The sequence below is a fragment of the Dermacentor silvarum genome, chromosome 3 (assembly GCF_013339745.2).
Source record: "Dermacentor silvarum isolate Dsil-2018 chromosome 3, BIME_Dsil_1.4, whole genome shotgun sequence".
Lineage (NCBI taxonomy): Eukaryota > Metazoa > Arthropoda > Arachnida > Ixodida > Ixodidae > Dermacentor > Dermacentor silvarum.
The window spans coordinates 233,825,456-233,845,487 of NC_051156.1; the positions used below are offsets into that span (position 1 = coordinate 233,825,456).

The 20,032-nt window shown below is 47.8% G+C and overlaps 2 protein-coding genes across 3 annotated transcripts in view; both read left to right on the top strand.

Annotated features, from left to right (window-relative positions):
- Positions 1 to 18,929, top strand: part of LOC119446871 (ras-like protein family member 10B) — a 91,313-nt gene extending 72,384 nt beyond the window's left edge. For both annotated transcript variants that reach the window (XM_049664476.1, XM_037711447.2), the window contains exons 2-4: positions 11,396 to 11,492; positions 12,831 to 13,047; positions 13,992 to 18,929. In XM_049664476.1, the coding sequence (XP_049520433.1) occupies positions 12,883 to 13,047; positions 13,992 to 14,414 (588 nt within the window). In that variant the 5' untranslated portion in view covers positions 11,396 to 11,492; positions 12,831 to 12,882 and the 3' untranslated portion in view covers positions 14,415 to 18,929. The remainder of the gene's footprint in view (positions 1 to 11,395; positions 11,493 to 12,830; positions 13,048 to 13,991) is intronic.
- LOC119446876 (F-box/LRR-repeat protein 2) overlaps positions 1 to 20,032 on the top strand; it is a 402,862-nt gene that overhangs the window by 36,743 nt on the left and 346,087 nt on the right. The gene's annotated exons all lie outside the window — the stretch shown is intronic.

Genomic DNA, 20,032 nt, shown 5'->3' on the forward strand with positions numbered 1-20,032 from the left:
ACAAATCGGTTTGAAAAAAAAAATGGATTAATGCCGTCGCAACTGCAAAAGAGCTGGATGAGAAGTAAATGCCAAGTCACAATGTACACCAGCTAACGTTAGCCAAGCTCTTAAAAATAAGATATTGAATATACGAGGGTATATACCTATGGGTATTCTCTCAGCAGTGACCTACCGCACCAGGAAAATTTCTTTTCGTAATCGAGTTATCGATAATTAGGTGAGAATTAACGAAGTTTTTAATTACTCAATTCAGGGCGCGATTTTTGATTGAAAAGTAATCACCGTGTTTTAAAACGGCCCGATTCAGTTGTTTGCAGTGTGCTATGTCTCGCGTAATTCATTTTCCCGCATTATAGAGAAAACGCGCGAAATATGAAGACAACCACATGATTGCGCGTCCGCGCATCTAGGGTGCCTCGATGCCCAGCGCCGCCGTCCAGGGTGGAGACAACCCCGCTGGCGCCGCCATATTGAGTCACACGAGCTGAGACTCAGCTACGCTTGCGTTCATAAATAGTGTTACTCGCGGCGCACTTCTAAGTGCTTTGCCTTGATGAGGATTTTTTTTATCGGTATCGCATCTGCACATCTTTATAACCAATAGCCGTTAACGCGTCGAAGGTCCAAGACGTAAATGTATGGCGCCGGGAACATGCCCCAAGTCGCCTAATTCAATTTACATTTAATATGCCGTGTGTATGTTTGAAATACGCACAATTTTTTTTTGCGCTTCGATGCTTGGTATATAAGGTTTGCGACCCCCTCTGTGTGGAAGTTTTTCTTTTTCGCTGTTGTATTTTGGTTTACACGTCACGCCTACTTTACCGTAGCCAGCCACTCGCGCACGGCGGTTAGTTTTCCCTTGCGTTGCGCGTGCTCTTCGCGTTCGTTGCAATTATTTGACGATATCTACGCACAATTTTGCTTTTTTTTTTGCCCACAACACTGTGTGCTGACAGGATTAAGCTGGTGTAAAAATAACTGCGATGTGAAAATAAGGTTTAGTTAGTGCTGTAGAGAAACATGTAACGTAACTTGTCTGTGTCAATCTTGCGTAGTACACACAAGAAACCAAACGATGCACAAAATACATTTACTTATTATGTCTAGTACAATCAATCATGGAGAGATATGTACATGAAAAATTATATGTACTGTGTGGCGCCTGAAGGTTATGTTGAAAGACGAGATAAAAAAAAATTCGCAAGGTAGGCTCGACACACAATTCGGGATAGTGAGAGTTTTTTTTATTTATTCATTACATGGGGGGGGGGGGGGGTTCAAGTGAGTACATCAACCTTATTACACACAATATAAATCGAAAACAAGAATGCAAACAAGAAAACGCAACCGCGGGTAATATTAATCAAGATATCCAGCCAGATTACATCAGCTACCATTGAATACGTCGCATCAGCCAAACACATCGATGGCGAGTACAGAACATTTTATAAATAACCATTAGAACGCTGATAACTACATGGAAAAAATAAACAACACTGCATACATATCGCGTACAAAACCCTAAATGAAACTTAGACAGTCAAATACAGATTAGCAATGTTTTTCACTTCGAAAATATAGTCCATGACGATGTAGGGCTGTTGACTTTAACAGACGGCGCCCATCCTGTCGATTTCCCTCGTACTGGTCCTCTTTAAAGTGTTTCTAAGTACAAGTAAAACAACAAAAGTGATTATTGATATGAAAAGTTGCCTTGTAAATACAGAGAACCTATTACAGTGCTTAAAAATAAATTTTCGCAGAAATAATGCTGTATTACCTCGCTTCACACGTTTCGAAGACATGCACAGGCTACAACAGACACCATGCCAGAAAGCGCCGAAACATTTTGGTCCCATGATGCCCCTTAACTCTACTACACCTGGGCATACCGTGCACAGGCATTTAAAGACCGTCACAGTACCCTCTACGATCGGGAATGAGCACGAATGACCATCGGCTTACGAGCACCACGCTAAAAATATATTCGTCTAAAAAATCTGCTACATAACGTAACAACCTGAGATCCGCAAGATATCTGCTGAGAATAGAGAAAATCACAATGCTTCGCTTGCCACGTACACAACAGCCGCTCTCCCCAGAAGAAGCACTGCGTTCTTTAGTCCCAAATAACCAGTAGCGAAAAAAGAAACTGAGGGAAAAAAAAAAGAAACAAGAGACACACGATGTGTGCTTCCCGTGAAAAAGTAAAATAGGTGGTTTACATGACGATTTGTAGCTAATGTATATCTATTTCGCGGCGAAGCATTTTCGTCAGTTCTTAAATTAAGGGTACTACTCGCATAGACTGCGCTGATCAAAACGGCAAAAGCCTATGCGACGCGCGCTCGCAAACCATAGGCTACTCAGCATCGGTGCAGTGCTTAGTTCGTGAGCGAACGTAGGTACGTGAGCGAGGATCAGAGAATACTTTCTTATTTATGAAAAACACGATGCGATAGTCTAAACTTTCTTGACACTTACCTCGCAACTGTAGGAGCTATCCGTTGCCTTCCAGTGATACCGCTTTACTTGGGCTTCCCATCTCTTCCTTCGCTCTGGGTCCCGGGGGAAGCGTAAACAACGAAGCCCTTTACGCGTCGATCCGGTGCACTTGGCAACACAACAGCCCGTCATGTCGACTCGATGCACTTGACAAGCTTGTCATTCATGCGGCTGAACACTGTCCAGCAAGCAGAAGCGTCAGCGAAGCATCCGCGCGCACTTTGTCTCGAACTAAGCACCGGCACCAAGCACTCGCAACCGCTCGCTGTGACTCAAGATGGCGTCGCAGCGAGAAAGCGGCGGCGCGGGTGCGGTCAAAGGATGTCACCACCCTGAACGGCGGCGCTGGCATCGAGGCACCCTACGCGCATCGCGACACCAGCGATCCCAGGCGTTACTCGGAAGAATTACCTCTGCTCAATGGCTTTGCCCTCCTCCTCCATTCCGCTGCGCACAGCATTGGATTCGCACTTCACTCGGAAAAGGCAGCTGGCAGTTCACGGTAACCATGCAGTACCGATGCCTCGCCACTTTCACGTGGCAGCCTAGCCAGGCAATCACCCTGTTACCCTGGGGCGCGACTTCGAAAACACCACGTTGCTGATGAAGTCTTCTTGCAGCGTCGGTCCTCTCTTGCTGGTGGTGGCAGCGCGTGCCTGACTTTACGTATAATCGTGTAAGGCGCGGTAACACAGGTTCGATACGACACCGCCAATGCGACGACGTCAACGATTGGCCGACTATTCAGTACAGAGTGTCGCCGAGACCATTTTATCATACGAGGCCGACAACGACGCAACCGACGAGCGCGTGTTGTCGTATAGTGCTACGGGCTTCTGTGTGGACGGCACCGACAAAATCAATTCCTGCCGACCATTGGTCGGCAGCTTTCAAGCCGTGCACATGAAGTTTGAGCCGATGTTAATCCCACTCAGCGAAGGTTAGGCACAGCGGAGCCGTTGAGTTTGTGCTTCGGCTAACGGCGGATCTGAGCTGGAAAGTAAGCCGTTAGGGCGGAGGAAACTGCTTTTATAGTTCAGTTACGACCTTTCTGACTTGAAATCAACCACCTTTCACTTCACACGGCGCTCACATAATAAGAGAGGGAAGCGGCGACACAGCGCTGTGCCAACATCTGTATACGGCACCGTTCCCAAAGGCTGCCAGTCGCATTCGCTACGTAGGTGGGTGGGTCTGTACGTGTCGTTATGCTGTCACATTTCTTAATTCCAGATATGCACTGTTTACTTCTACGTTAAATGGGAAACAAGAGACGGTGCATTCGGTACAGCAGCATATAAACAACCGCCTCGCTCAGGTTATCAACGGTGTCAGCGATGGCAACCGCGTTTTCGCGAAAGTACACGGCCTATAAATGCGTGCGCGTGCTTATATGCGAGGATAGTTTTCTTGAACCGTACTTTATGGAACGCGCAGAGTGTAACTATGATGAAATTTACGAATAGCCAGAATCAGTAATAACAGCCCGTGATACATGTATGTAGTTTGCTTGCTTGCTTGATCCTCATCCGTGGCGCTTACCCACTACAGGGGATTGGCCAAGAAAAGGCGGTGCATCTCTGGAATTATGTATGTAGTTCCCAGTGGCCATTGTTTAAGGGGCTCTTCTTCTTTTCTGGAGTTTTACGTGCCAGAACCAGTTCAGATTATGAGGCACGCCGTAGTGGAGGCTCCGGCTTGACCACTCATATTGACCTCTCTCAGGGGGGAACAATGCGGCTCATATGCACAGATATATATGCTTTGCAACGTTTTGACATTAGTTAATACCAGCGACGCGCCGTGTCGATAATATTTGAAGCTAACGACGATATGTGGCTATAGATGTAGATGTAAACAAATGCACCGCTTTGATAAATCCGACGCGCAAGGCTGCGTTCGAACACTTCTTGAATATGCGAAATGTCTAAAGAATGCGTAAAAGGAACACAAAATGCGAGCTGCAAGTGTCAGAAATCAGCGACAATACATTCCAAGGCAGCATGGGTCAGCAGCCGGACTTCAGCGTGCTTTTATCGGCCGCACTGTTGGCACAACAGCGCAATCAGCTCTTCTCAAGTTCTCACGCAGTAGATGGCGAGTGATACATGGCTTCGAGGAACGACATGTTCCCCGGAGAAGTTATTAATAATTAATCGCGATCCACAAAACGCACAGCCGACGCAAACTCAATATGGGTGCAGGTGTAGAAGTCAACAGGCGAAAGCACTGGCACACTTCCAAAACGTTTCCAGCGATGTATGCCAGAGGGCACAAAAAAAAAAAAAAAGGAAGACGAATTGGAGGTGAGGACGCTTCTTGGAAGGCAGCGCGGAAGCGCTAAGACTAAGTAGGCAACAGTAAAAAAAATATATAATAATACTGAGATAAACCTTGATTCAAAATAAGCATGTAGTACGCATGTAATAAACGTAGGGAATAAATACACGAATGCACAAGTGGCAAAAGGGGTGCTTGTAGTCAGTACTTAAGGGAATTGTCTATAGTTTATAAAAATGCTACTTTGAGACTGATACCGAGAGCGTGGAAGTTATCTAGCTAGTAATAAGGCGATATATTGTATTTTATTACCTCTGTTTAAAATATACCACGGTTCTAATACAAAAAAAAATGTCGCAGCTTCACCCGAAAGGCGCAGCATCAATTGCGATAGCAACTTAGTAGAGAGTGATACGGAGTAAGGATGGTAGTTTTATCAGCTGTATAAACTTGGACACGCAGCAGCGCCAGCAACGCGCAGAACTGTTGTAGACGCCGTCGCCGTTTTGCCCGCGTTCGCACCGACCGCGCGCGGCGTTGGTGACTGTTGCCAGGGCCTCTGGGGGCGGCACGGATGTTTTCGAAGAGATCTGAAGGGGAAACTCGTCGAGCAGCGTCGGAAGACTTTAGCACATTCTCTCCTCGCACCGTTTTTATATAAATACGCATTGGGTGATGATAAGTGGTTCTTGAGGGAAAGGGAAAGGTTGACGCTATCTTCTGCAGCCCTTGAGGGAGCACGGCTCAGCGCCAACGGGGAGGGGTAAGTGGGAGCGAAAGAAGGGATAGAGTGGAGTCGCCATGGCTGGGCGAAGCAAAACCGGCAGGCATAGGCGGCACGTATCAGGCCGAGATGGAAGGCCTTGGTGTGCTGCAGAGTCTGCAGGGGTGTTGTGCCAGGCCGGTCAGGCCCGGGGTGGGATGGGAGGCCGTGAGGCCTTCCCGCTTGTAGAAATGTCCTTAGAGGCGTGCGGAGAGCCCTGACGAGTCAAGGAACTCCACGACGCCTCGAAGTGCAGAAAGGTGGTGTCGGCCGGGGAAGAGGAGATCTTCCTCCTTGCCAGAGGGGAGGCCCAGGCGGCGGAACTCCTGCAGGAGTGGGCCCCGCTGCTGGAGGTACGCCGGGCAGGCCAGCAGGAGATGTTCGATCGTCTCCGGCTCCCCGCAGGAGCTGCAGGCCGGGGACGTCGCTCGTCCCAGTCGGTAGCTGCGTGCTGCCGTCCAGCTGCAGCCGATGCGGAGCCGGAGAGGGAGCGAGGTCTCCCTGCGAGCCAGGCCTCGCTGGGGGAGTGGTCGTGGGGGGCATCCCAGTGCCACCCGTTTGTCTGGGTGGTGGGTCGCCAGGTGTCGCCGCAGCCTCAGTCCAGTGAAGTCGCCCTCCGTCACGGCCCGACTGAGGGGCACAGTGGTGTGGTGGGCGTCCTTCGCCAGGGTGTCGGCTGCCTCGTTGCCCGGGATCCCTACGTGGGCGGGGATCCAGTGCAGGGACACCGGGTGGCCTGCGTCCTGCAGCGCTGTCAGCCGGGTAGACAGCAGTGCGACTCCAAGGCTGGCGCTTTCTGGCCTCTGCAGGCCGAGGAGGGCTGCCTTGGAGTCGCAGAGGATGGCCGCTGGTACCCCAGGAAGCTCCTCGGAGAGTAGGTGCCGCAGCTAAACGTTGCCTCCCCGCCCTCCCTCCCTCCCGTTCCCCCACGGCCTTTCGCGCGACGGAATAAGTCGCGTTTGCTCTAATATATATGGTGATTCTAAAGGAGGAAAGAGACGCTTAATTCTGAAGCGCTTCAGGAAGCACGGCGCAGAACGCGCGTTTGTTCTCCGCCGTGCGTTCGCTCCCCGTGAAAGAACGCGTCCCTCGCACCATTTCACTCGCACATACAGCGTCCGGCGCGGTGACGATTTCATCACCGTTGACGTCATACGGAACCTCACGGTGATGACGACGGCGACGCCGACGGCAGAAATCCTCTTTGAGTGTCCATATAATTGCTATCGCAATAAAATCGAGGACGCTATGGAGGAGTCGTTGCTAAGTTCGGTGTGAAAAATGAGCGCTGAGCAGTGTACCAAAAGCACGCCCGCACGCCCGCAGACTCGCACGCACGCACGCACGCACGCACGCACACACACACACACACACACACACACACACACACACACACACACACACACACACACACACACACACACACACACACACACACACACACACACACACACACACACACACACTCTCTCTCTCTCTCTCCTTTGGCTTGCGTTGATGCGCTCTTTCATTTCGATCTCGTTACGCGGACCTTGGCTTCGCAATAACGCTGCAATGCGGATGTTTGAGGAAGCCGGCGCCGAGGCCGTAATGAATCAACGAGGAAGGCCGCCTTCTCCCTCCCCGTGTCCATCTTCGTTCGTGCACACTCCTGCGTGTCCCGACGAGACAGCACAGGATCGCTGCCTCGCAATGAGATCAGCCGGCACCCTGCAATCTTCTCGGCGACGCGGCGAGATTGCAAAGCGGGGACCACGTGGGGGCACTCTCGGTCTCGGCTCGGCTGGTACTATAGAGTCGGCTTCGCTTTCTTGGTTTCGTGAGCTTGCGTTTTCTTGTCGGCTGCAACGGAGAGAAACAGAGCCAACGAAGACAGGCGAGAGAACGTATACTGATGAAAATACACTCGGCCTTGACCTTTACGGCTGGCGATGCGCGTTGACTCGCCTTACTTCTTTAGCACGTGACATTTGAAGCCACGTTGCTCTCTTTTTTCTACGTGTTTCATTTGCATGTAATTTCTATTTTCCGATATGCTACATAAAAAAGTAAGCATTTGTGCTAACGAAGAGCTTCTGTCGTGGGTGTGAAAGCTCATTCACATGGCCCGTCGTCCCAATTTCTTTCTTTCTTTCTTTCTTTCTTTCTTTCTTTCTTTCTTTCTTTCTTTCTTTCTTTCTTTCTTTCTTTCTTTCTTTCTTTCTTTCTTTCTTTCTTTCTTTCTTTCTTTCTTTCTTTCTTTCAATCCTTCCTTCTTCGTTTGTTTCTTTTTTATGGCTATAGTATTCTAACCAAAGCCGGTAATGTGCTTTATCGCAGAAAATAACGTATTTGGCGTCTTGCCAACTTGCTCCCCAATTCGAGTTGCCACATCGCCCGCGTCATTGTGCAATGTGATGTGGAGAAGATTATTGCGTCCGGAAACTCGAATCTGCCTCTACACGGATCAGCCTTTTCTACCGAAGCGTGTTTATGCGACAGCAATCTTTCCGCCGCCACATCTTCAGGCGTTGCTTTCGGCTGTGCGAGTTGGCGCGTGATTATGGGAAGAGATCGAACGGCCGCGCAGAGTTCGTTGATGGCTCGAGCCGCGGGCTTGGCACAGAAAATGTGGGACAAATGACTCGGGGGAGGGAGGAGGGGGGGGGGAGGAGTGTATCAAACGTATGAGGTGACTTTTAACCAGAGTTTAGTAAAGGAAGCATTAGACTTATAACAGGACGCTTTTGTGCACCGATTCAAACACGTTGTCGGGCTAGCTGGAGCATGTTCTTGTGGCACTGCACTGAGCGCGGGCGATAGAAATACGATAGGCAGACACGGACACTGGTACACAAGTGATTGCCAAGAATCCTTTTCACTAAGTACGCATTTGAAAGAGTCAGCCATTTGCTGACACTGATGCCCTTAGCAGGCTTGTCTAAACGACGTTCTTTGCACAGGGGAATCGTGATAGAAGTTTTCTGGTGCTGGAGCGGCCTTCTCACCAAAGGCAGCCGGCATTATGACCACAAACCCGCTCTATTTACCGGCCACCACGATGCAAAGGCAATTAAAGATAAATAAATCGCGACGCTACCAATGTGCTCTTTTCCCCGAGGGTGATCCTTCGGTGCTGTCCTCATGTGGCTGTCCACCGCGTCCAGTATAGACGTATTTCCTAGTCCTCAGGATCCACTCGATCTTCTGCTTATATTATCCACACCGTCAACTCGATGAAAATACTACTGGACCGGACATGGGCAAAATGCTCTCACTGCTTTCGGATGAATCTGTCCCGCCTGTAGGAGTGGATAATCAGAGGATGCTACGCGTCGTTGAATCGTTGATTAGGCACACCAAGTGGCGCGATAATTACTCTTGTATAATACACTCACATCATTCTTGTAAAAACGTTCTGGTTCTCATTGATTGTTCGAAGTGCGAAGCATGTCCACACAGTTCCACTTAACGTCACACTTAATGTCACACTTTGGAAGCGCCTAAAGTGTACCAAGTTAGGTTATAATTGGTAGGTTATAATTGCATCGAGTTAAGTGTAAGACCACTGCACACTACAGGACAAGGCCAGATATGGGAGACGTAGACGCACCCCACGACCTAATGAATAATGTAATAGGCGTCATGCCGACTTCTCCACAAGTCGAGTGACCATTTCGCCGGCATTGACGAACGATGTGGAGAAGCTTGCTTCCGGAAATTGGAATAGGTCCCATTCGCCAATCAATAGCTCTGTTCGTTCTTTATGCCTGATCACTCTTTTCTCCGCCGCACTCACGACCACTTTCCAGCCGCACGTGTTGGCGAGTTGTTATCAGGTTTAGGTAAGGGTTAGTTGTGAATTATGAAACAGAGGCCAGAGAAGGCAAGATATATGAAGAGCGAGCATGGCCTCTCAGAATTTATGAAGAGCCAGTGGTTGCAGAGATCTATTCGCTGCGATGTATTCATTGTGTATGTGGTGACGGTGCGATGCGTAGCTTTCTGGCACTTCTGCTTGTCTGTCGAAGCTGTTGCCGTTGTTTTCTTTTTCTTCTTCTCTTTACTGAGGGAACATGCGCACTATGGAAGAATTTGCCAAGATTTTAAAGGTTTTAAAGGAAGACATTCAATATACATAGTGGCAGGAGAGCGATGAAAATAAACATCTGCCTAGGAATGAATCTAACAGAAATGATCATATTGTGCTCTAAACTTTCAACAAGAAAATCGCCTTGAAATAGCTAATATTCAAGAACGTTCGGCAGCTGTTACACTCTTGTAACACAAGAAGGCGAAAGTCTGCTGCACATTTGGTAATACATGAAGCTATACAATAGGGGCTAGACTTCTTTGTAAAGACATATTGGTAATGCATTAATTAGTTATATAATCGGGGCTATAGATTTCTTGCAAGACATAAGGAGGCACAATCGGAAGTACATGTGTGTCGCTAATGCGACCTCCTGAACGCCACATATGAACACCTAACAGAGTACCAAAAGTGCAGCATGTTATTACACGCACTAGGCCACGCCTTTAGTCAGGCAAATTTGCTGCGACGTGACGTGTGAAATCGCGCGCGCCCTATGCACACCTTTAGTCAGCCAGAACCGTGGAGCAGCCGTGGCTACAGGGATGTGTGCTCGTATCGCACCCCGGAGGCACGGGTGCGAATCCCCTTCAGAGCGAAATGTACCAAATTTTCTTTTCAAAGCCACGAATTCACTTTGCTTAAAGGAAACTCAATGAGAAATGGGACGTCAATACGAGCATTTTTTTTTTTTGCGGCGTCGGCCATTTTTCGTCACGGCGCAGGTTCGCCACGGTCACCGCCAACATAGACACCTAAGGCTTTCCCTTCAAAACACAAATTCTTCACCTGCTGATGAAAAATCCCTATGTCAGTGCCCAAGAGGAGAGGCGGCTCCCAGAGAAGGAATAGTCAGGATTGAAAAAAAAAAAAGAGTGACCGCAAGTCATCCAATTTTTTTCTCATTTTCCTCCTCATCCTCTTGCATCTCACACTGGCTGGAATTGTGTTCCCTTGAGGCAGCGGGGTCACGACTCGTTTAGTGCACGTCAAGTTTGTGAACTGGTCGTATCCTCTTTGACAACTGCTTTTTGTATCTTACCCACTTTTTTCTTCGTTGAGTGTTTTCTTTCCTTTTCCTGTTATGACTAGTCAGAGCGGAGTACAGTAGCCGGCACCTCTATTGAAAGAGAGGGCAACATCGCCTTACACATTTCGTAATAAAAAGAAAAGACAGCACTAGCACCGGGCCTCTTTATTCGGGTCCACAGTGCGAGAAACGACGCATTCCTTTCATTTCTTGCGCTGATTTTCTCTTTATAATGTAGTTCTAATGTCTCGCACCTTCATCTATCATTTCACATTCTAATAACGTGAGCCCCTCTTTGTTGACTCGTTGGCTTTTCGAGCTCCGGACTGGTTCTTGTATGACCGGCGCTTCAAAAGTTTAATCTCGGCGACGCTTGGCACGCCACACTCTGAACATTCCGCGGTGTTATTAAGAGTTTCCGCGCGGCAGTAACCAGCACTCGAACCTCGTCGCTCAGGCAAGTGCGGTTCGTGGCAGAGATTAATCAAAACGTCGACTTGCCAACATAGTCGAGATGCAGATTTACGCACGTTATTACACGACGTGGAAAAGCTCGATCGCTTACGAAACTCGAATAGACTGAGCGATGTTTCTCAAGTAAAACACGTTAAAATTGTGTATAAAGTGAAGCAGCAAAAAACAGAAAAGGTGAAAAAAAAGCATAAGGGCTCCGGAAAGGAGCTTCCTAAAGTAAGTGTTTCTCTCTCTCTCTCTCTCTCTCTCAATATCTTGTGCGCAGGTCACGCACGGAGAAATAACGACAGACTGAGGCACACTTTGGGAGCCACGGTTCGGCAGCCATAGCCGTTCGTCAGCCACAGGAGTCATGACACACGGTAAGGCTTAATGATGCCAGTGCTCAGCTCCTGAGGTCACGTCGTGCCACTGTAGCTTTATTTTAGCTAGCGAACTATAATGACGCGTAATAGTTACCGCGCCTGGCTTCGGTTTTCACTTTGGCACGTTTGAACACTTACAGGGGCGTGGCGTCTGGAGAACGTCGGAGTATATTACGTAGCCCCGCATCATCAAAAACGAGACACATTCAAGCGCTTGACTTAAACAAGGCTGTGTACACGGGCACTTCCGGGGGCCACATGTCATTTTAATTGAAGGCAGAGCAGGATACGTCATTACAGAAGACATCATCATCTTATGGCAGTGGCGACGGCAACGGAATGATCCCCGACGACCCACAATAACCTTCGTGACTGAAATACTACGCAAGCACCAAGGGAGGTAACTCAAAATGTTCAATACCTTGTATGAAAAAGTGAAGGACTGAGGACCTTCAGGGAGAAGTAGCGCCCTAATTGGGTGACGCCGTTCGGGGACTGCGTTCATTCACGGGCTAACGTTAAAGTGACAACTGAACGGCACATTCAAAAACGAAAGGGAAGTATAAGATTAACATAGATATATTATTCGTCTAGAAATATATAAACATTTTCTGTGTGCCAATGCATTACTTTGTAGCGTTGATAATTGCCATCGAAGGTGCTGCTTCTCAATTTGAATCACCACCCGCCAAAACAGACAATTTGCGTAACAGACACGGAGCAGCGACAACACATGTTTTATTTTAGGTCCCTGTCGTGTTGCGCTGCTCCGTATCTTCTATGAATCCAAACCAACTAGCCCGGCAACGTGCCCTATCAATTTGCGTAAGTTGACGTAATCCTCACAGGATTATGTCAACGTCTCAACGATTACGTCTATTTGCCACTGTCAGTTAATAAGCCGGTGCTTACGTCACATGAGAGTATCACAGTCCGAAATAGGTGGCGCAACTCTGATTTTTTTGTCATCTTCTCGCTTATAAAAGCTCCGTTCTCACTGCAAAATACAGCTTTCTTATTACAGGAGCCTGATCATTCGATCTGGCCCAAATTATCGTTTTTCTTTAGCGTTCCTTTTAACTAAGCAGGGAGTTTCGCGTGAGGGGCCACTATATTGAATGCCATTTAACCTGACCTCCCTTCCTTACGCACTTCTCCAAATATGCCTGAAGCCGTCATTTAAGCACATAACTCGCTGCTTCTGTACGCGTGGCCGAGGTAAAAAAAGCTGTCAAATCGTGTGCAATTCAATTTAGTTCAATGACTGGAAGGCGATAGTGATTCGTGCCTGGGGAGGAACGGGCTCAGCGCATTTACCTTCCCCTGACGGTGCAGCCCCGGTGGCGTGTGGTCGCCTCTGGTGCCGGTGCCGGGCGGTGCATGCCGGATGAGCCTGGTGAAGGTGGTGGTGCTGGGTGCGCCGGCGGTGGGCAAGACGTCCATCATCCACCAGTTCGTGTGGAGCGAGTTCAGCGAGACATACGTGCCCACCGAGAGCCGACGCACTTACCACCCATCGGTGGTGGTGAACGGACGCCTGTACGACCTTCAGGTAAGTACTGCTGGCTTTCCGAGTTCTTGTAGCGTTATTTTGCTGCTTCTTGCAATAAAGCGTGTCAGTTTTTCTCTTTGCAAGAGAGTGACAGTGATGAAGGTGTCAAAAATTTGCAGCACGCACAATCATATTGGACCGGACGATGGTCATCATACTTGCCGGACCGCTTGAAAACATGATTTGGAAGAAATGGCAGTCGACATCGTCTCCGCAATCATTTTTCATCTTTTATTAATGTTTATACAAGCAGGGGATGTGAAATAAAGCAAACGTCTACCTCGCATCCCCGGCGTTTTTAAGTCACACCGTATCATTCACATTCCTCAATCATGAAGGGGGCCGACGGATGGAGTGGGATAAAATGCCTCAGAAAGGCTGGCCAACGTTAGGGTAGGTGGACCTATCTTTGTGAAAGGCCCGCCTGTCGAAATGTTGGCCAGCCTTCCTGAGGCACTTCATCCCTGTTTGTATAAATTCTATACCGCATTCACATTCCCCAGTATACGTAAAAAGTTATGGGAGTTCGTGTATTGTAGACACGTCCGCACTTCTGTCTAGAGCACTCTAGAGTCGCGCTGCAGAGCAAAGAGCAATAATACAGGAGCTGCTCAAGCTATACCGCGGCGGAATACTGTGTGGCCCACGCGTTCTTGTGGCTTGCGCTCCTTGCAAAGATTTTCCTTCAAATCAGCCAGAGACGCACAGATATTGATATTTTTTTAATCCCATCACAATGTTTCAATGCCCCCCCCCCCCCCCCCCCCCCCTTAGTGCCTTTCATTTTTTCTTTTTCGCCACTGTACGAACATTAGGTTGATAATCGGCATCTGTGTTGTCCTTTTCATTCCTACTCGAGTCCGTGTTAGAACGCCTGCCTTTCAGTGATACGAATCCCCACCGACTTGCTCAAGTTTCAGTCGGTTCCGCTTGCGCTGTTGCAGGTGACGGACCTGCCCGTGGTGCCGTACTTCCCGGCCAACTCGTTCTACGAGTGGAGCGACTTCCGCTACTGCGGTCTGCGCAGCGCGTCCGCCTACGTCCTCGTGTTCGACCTGAACGCGCCCGAGACCTTCCAGTACGTGAAGAACATGCGCGAGCAGATCTTCGAGTCGCGCAACATGCAGGGCGTGCCCGTCTTCGTGGTCGGCAACAAGCACGACCTGGGCGAGCCCCGCGAGCACCGCGAGGTGGCCGGCCTCGTGAAGAAGCACTGGCGCTGCGGCTACGTCGAGTGCTCGGCCAAGTACAACTGGCACGTCGGCCTGCTCTTCCGAGAGATCGTGCGGGCCCTCGACGACGGGGGAGGACTCGGTGCGCGCGGTGCCGGTGACCAGGGTCGAAGGGACCGCTGTCGAATCCTATGACGCCGGCGATCGGCGTCGACGTGAAGGAGGAGACATCGCCTATAGCCACTCACCACAGTCTTCGCTATACGGTCAATGACCGAACTCTGAGAAACGGAATAATTTTGTTTTCGAGGATCGCGGACAATGTGTGTAATGAGTTTCTGGATTGTTATTGTCGAAGAAGCATCAGTGAGTAGCGCCACAAGGGGGCAGCAAACAGGAACCGGTTTCATATCCTTGTCGGAAGAAACGAAGAGAAAAGCCGACATGGAAGGCGCATTCTAAGTATCACAACTGGCCTGTCTGTCTCAGTGCGATAGACTTCTTTTCGAAGATGTTGGTCGACTTTGTGGATGCGTCGCTTCAGTCAGTGAAAAGTGATCGACTCTTTATTTGAAACAGCTGTATACACACTGCTATACATCAGTCAACTTGTCGTCAGGAGGCACTGATCTGGAATTCCTCCACACCGGCAGTCGGTGCGTGTAAGCTCGATATTTGCCGACGCAGGTCAGCGGCGGGCAGCCGCCCGTTGCTCGCTCCAGCCTTTCTGGCTACCAAAGCCGAGTTTGCAAAAGCAATTTCGTGAGTCACTGAAGCGTGGCTGGTTTGTCTGTTCAAAAGTAGGAGTTAGTCATTTTGAAACTCTCCGTTGCGTTGTTGCCGTCATCAAGACTACGCCACCAGTTGGTTTTTACCTTTACTGTTTCCCTATAGTGTGCAATAATTGAGGTGTCTACTCATTCCCGTAGTATAGTGACGCGTTTCCCGCTGTGCGTAGTCGTATAGAGAGGACAAATTGTGTCAATACTGACTGATGCGAGTGATATCGCTCGATGCTCATACGGCTTGAAGAAGGTCTTTTACATTCTTGGACTACGTCCAGCAAACACCCATTGGCCAGGAAACCCACTCCATGACGAGGCAGTGGAAAACTATGGCGCCTGCAATCGTGAAGGCAACTACAAAGAACAGTGTTTGCGCCTCATTTTTTATAGCCAGTTGGGATTTAGAACGAACAAGCTGGAGTTGATGTCTTGCTGATCGGTGAAATCACATGCGAGTACCGTGACAAGCATTCTCCTTGCACAGAGTGGGATTTAGGAATCTCGTTTTTTATTGTTTCAGAAATGAGTTCTTTTTCAAGGGCTGTGCAAACCGAACACCAACGAGTTTATATCGGTTGGCTTCCGCCTGACCTTCGTCATCCCGTGGATCACCATATGTTATGCTAACATAGAATGTGTATGAAAAATTATTTTCGATGCCCACTACGCAATAGGGAAACCACTTTCCAGGGCTGTAACGCAATATGATCGTAGAGACGAGGCTAAGAGAACACAGCACTAAATTGCAAGTTTTATATAAATCGTGTTATTTCCCGGCTTGACAAGCCGTCAAATAAAAGAGAGGACTCCAAGTACCAATGATATTTGCCTAAGCTTTATGAAGTTGTAAGGCAGTATGGAGATTTACTGTTGCAAAGGGTTTAAGACGACTCATCGCGCAACGCACGCTTCATAAATATGGTTTTATTGCTCTTACCAGTTGACAAAACATCAATCGTTCTACTGCGCTGAAAGGACAAATGCGAAAACCAGCGTGGCTAGTAAAGGGGCATCCGAACATTTAGTATGCGTCATTGGTGCATGCGTACCAAATAAGAATGGGATGTCGCAGATAATTTTAACTATGGAGGTAGAAGTTTGCTCGGGCGTCGGTTCTCGCGATGGGTATAACGACTGAGTCATGTGGTGCAAAAAGAGGTTTGTGTTACAAGCATGACCAGGCCAGTCTTGGTGATTGTTTATAATAACCATTTCTGTAGTCATTCTGCTCTGGACTCGCAGTGAGGCCTACCATCGCCCGCCGATGGTCCATAACAAAAGAATACATTGCCCTCAAAATGCAGTGAAAGTTTATGTCACGTCATGTCAGCGGCATTACAGCTCAAAGATCCCTCACATGATGCTATTCAACAGCAAGGCCAAGTAGTGGCTGCTAATTCAGGCAAGCGGAAGGGTGTGGTCACCATTTGAAATTGCGGTTGGGCACTTCATTTGTGCTAAATAACAATTAGACATAGAAATAATAAAACTGGACAAGAAGACAATTACGTGAGCAACAAACATTCTCTGTTGTTTAATTTAAGCTTGGTTGTCGACTTATTGCGTTACTGCTTTCTTCTTGGCAAGACGGTCAACAAATGGTGTATTTCATGCTGTTGACATGCCCCAGGCTCTCAAACACGTTGAAAGTTATAACTCCGCGTTGTTTTACGGAATTTTGTATCTGTCGTCATTAGGGCACTTAGGCTGCTTCGAACTAGGGCTGTGCTAGGAAGTGATAGAGAGCGAACCACGCTGTTTCTTTCATTGTAAAACTTACTTTACGAGCACAGACCGTTTCATCAATAGTCGCAGTGCCTCGCAACTGTCCCATAAATAGTCTGCGTGTGCTTGTTAGTTATCCACTGTTGTGCCACGCATGCCTGTTTGCAGAGCAGCACTGATTGCGGTTTTTGCTGCATCTTCCTTCTTGTTAAACATACTCAATGTGTGGCGTGTTTTCAGATGATTGTAATGTTCGAAATGTCTTTCGCAGTCTACTTTATTTTTAGGCATAATTTTAAACGGGACATTTATTATTATAGATTGTTGTAATAGCTGCCCGCACTTTCATTGGCAAACCCTGTCAGGGGAGGACGTCATTGATGCTCAAGGTGATGAAATAATGCAGAGAGGAGTTGGCTTATTGCTCCTTTATTAGAGGGTGGCGGGTATCCGTCTGAACAAATTGTCAAAAGCCAACTGCCCCTATTGAGTGCACGTGATGGCTGGAACAATGAAGAGAATTGCAACACTGGTGAGCGCACTTAGCTGAATTTGTAGATGGATGGATGAGTGGGTTTGTAGAGAAGGGAACAGTGAGTAACAACCCCACAATGAAATCCGTGTGCTCTATAACTTACACATCTACTAATCTCATATGATGACGTGGGATCCTATGCAAATAAACATGTTCCCACGTGATGATAAGCGATTACTAGTTGCAGAGGTTGTAGGACGTGTGGCATTTTAATAGAAAACCGTATAGTTTGGTGGGACTACAATCTGTCACCTGAAATACACTTCAATACGGGCCTATGGAATTACGGCACTGCTTTTCAGGCTAATACTAAGGAATTATGAACCCTTCTGCCAAAAGTCGGTTGTATTGACTTTTCACATTTATGAGTCGTCGGTGGCACTTTAGGACTCCAAGACCTTGCTCATAGTTTCCATGCATGACAGAGTTGATAAGCCATGCGGTACCATGCAAGTTACCCTGCACAGACTCACTGACGGTGTCTGTGAGTATAGTTCGGCGTCCTGGATCCAACGCTGTAGGGTTCTCATCTTTAAATGGGAAAGCTCATGTTGATATGAGTGGTTAATAACTGTACCTGTTTTTAGCCAGATGTGTTTTTAGGTGTGTTTGTGCTGAGCGAATGGCCCCGCGTCCGTGGTGGAACACTCTCAAGAAGTTAATCGCGTGAAATGAAAGAGAGACGCTGAGACGCACAGTTTCAGCCTTCGTTTATATAGCTATGTCCGCGGACGCCAATTTATTGTTGAAAGAAGTTAAAATTCGCAAAATCCTCACTGCCCTGCTCCGGCGAGATAAAGCACAGTGTCTGAAGCCAGTTCTTTTTGTTGTGTATGTCCTGTCTGTGCATAGCGAGTTTTGTGCCAGGCGTAGATTGTTTCGGTCAATGTTTAGCGACAATCCTGAGGGAGAAAACTGCCCACAGCCGTTTTACAAAACGTGACGTTGTCAATCGGGCGGACGGAAAGAACGGCAAGCAAAAAGAAATAGAGTCGACTAGTGAGAATATTTGAATCGTGGTATGCAAGTGATGATGAAGTTCAAATAAAACTGATGACCGAGTTCATGTTTGGAATGTAAGGTGCGATTGAATAATGTAGACTAGTATACATACCTTTCAAAATTTCTGAAAATTCTGCGCGGCTGTTTACCACTGTGGTCAACTTTCCCTCTGGTTACAGTATGACTGTAGCAACGTGACAAATATAGCAAACACTCCCATTAGTTACATACGACTTGTCTGCGGAAACAACTGATTGATGTCTGATACAACCATCTTTTAACATGAATCCTCAATAGATGGAAGCGACATTTAGCGAGGGTAGTATTTTTGTAAACAGAAGTGAATGGCGAGATGTTCCTACGTGGTTCTTGTTTTCCGACAACGACAAGCAGTGATATCTCAGTGAAATAGACCGAAGGAAATAAATGAAGTGGTTGAAAGCCGTGTTGAAGAACGTTTCTCGCCGCTGGCGCCTGAAGACGGTGAAACTTCTGGAGTGTAAGGTAAGGTTTCTTGAACGCTGTGTTTGTACAGGAAGCCTCCCATTAGTGCAGCTAGGCTGCCCAGTTCACATAACGTGAAACTCAAGCTTTTAGGTCTGCATGTAGTAACTCACGCAACGCTTTGACTTAGGGAGGCAGCGGTGGGACATCTATGTGCAACCCGTAGAGCACGCGCAATCACAATAGTACTTGTCAAACTAAGGTAAAGTGTGCCCTACCAGAAAACGCAACACAATACGGAAAAATACTGAAAAACAGGTCTGAAAATACACGAGAATACTGGAAAGTCCAATATAACTACGGAATATACAATATACGAGAAAGTCCCGTGTTCCTGAGGGAGAGTCGATCGTCCGCTATGCTACTTCTCATCGGCATGCTCGATGCAGCCGCATAATAAGCCAGCGAGTGCCAAACGTCGTCATATGGTGCGCTCCCAATGTGACCAGTTTCTGCGTGATGACGTCATGACACAAACTTCCTCGGAGACTAAACCTAAACTACGAAACGGTGTGTTGGTGCTGTGCGGCTTACCAGTATTTTTGCTAGAGCTTCAAGGTCCAGGACCTACATTTAACGCTTCACACACACACACAAAAGTGAAAAGTTGAAAATGCGATGCCAGTAGCTGCATACGTCTGTGCACAGGTACTAAAGGAACGGAACGCTGCCACATTATCAAAATATAAAGCGGTAACAAATGATGGCGCACTAGACGATTTAAGCTATATATGTTATGAATGTTATGTCGAAGCGATTACATTGTCTTACGAAATACAAATGGTAGTTTCGAGTGCACAGACGACTGAGATTAGGAAATTTGTGGATGCAGAAATGGTGCGCGAAAATTAACCACTATTTGAATTTTTACTGGAGATGTCTTATTTCGAAATTCTATTTGCGTGAATTTCGCGGTGTAAGGTCGATTACTTGAACAGAAAAGGAACGCAGGTCATCCATTTCTTGAATTCGGCGTTGAAACACCAGCGATAGCACGTCGGTGCGACGTGAAGTATTGATTTTAACGTGTTTTCGCGTATTTCAGCCGTCGGTGGTGCAGTACATGCTCTAAAAGGTTCCTAACTTCAGTCTCTGCCTTCTTTAGAATATAATGTAGTCCATGTTTACCGAGATGCAATTACTTAGAGCAGAGCAGACGCCGTCAAAATGGACGACGTCACGGCCAGCTGGCGCGGGAACATGAAAGCAGCGCCGCAACCCGTCTTTTCGTTCTTGCGTCTTTTCTCGCGTATCAGGCCTCC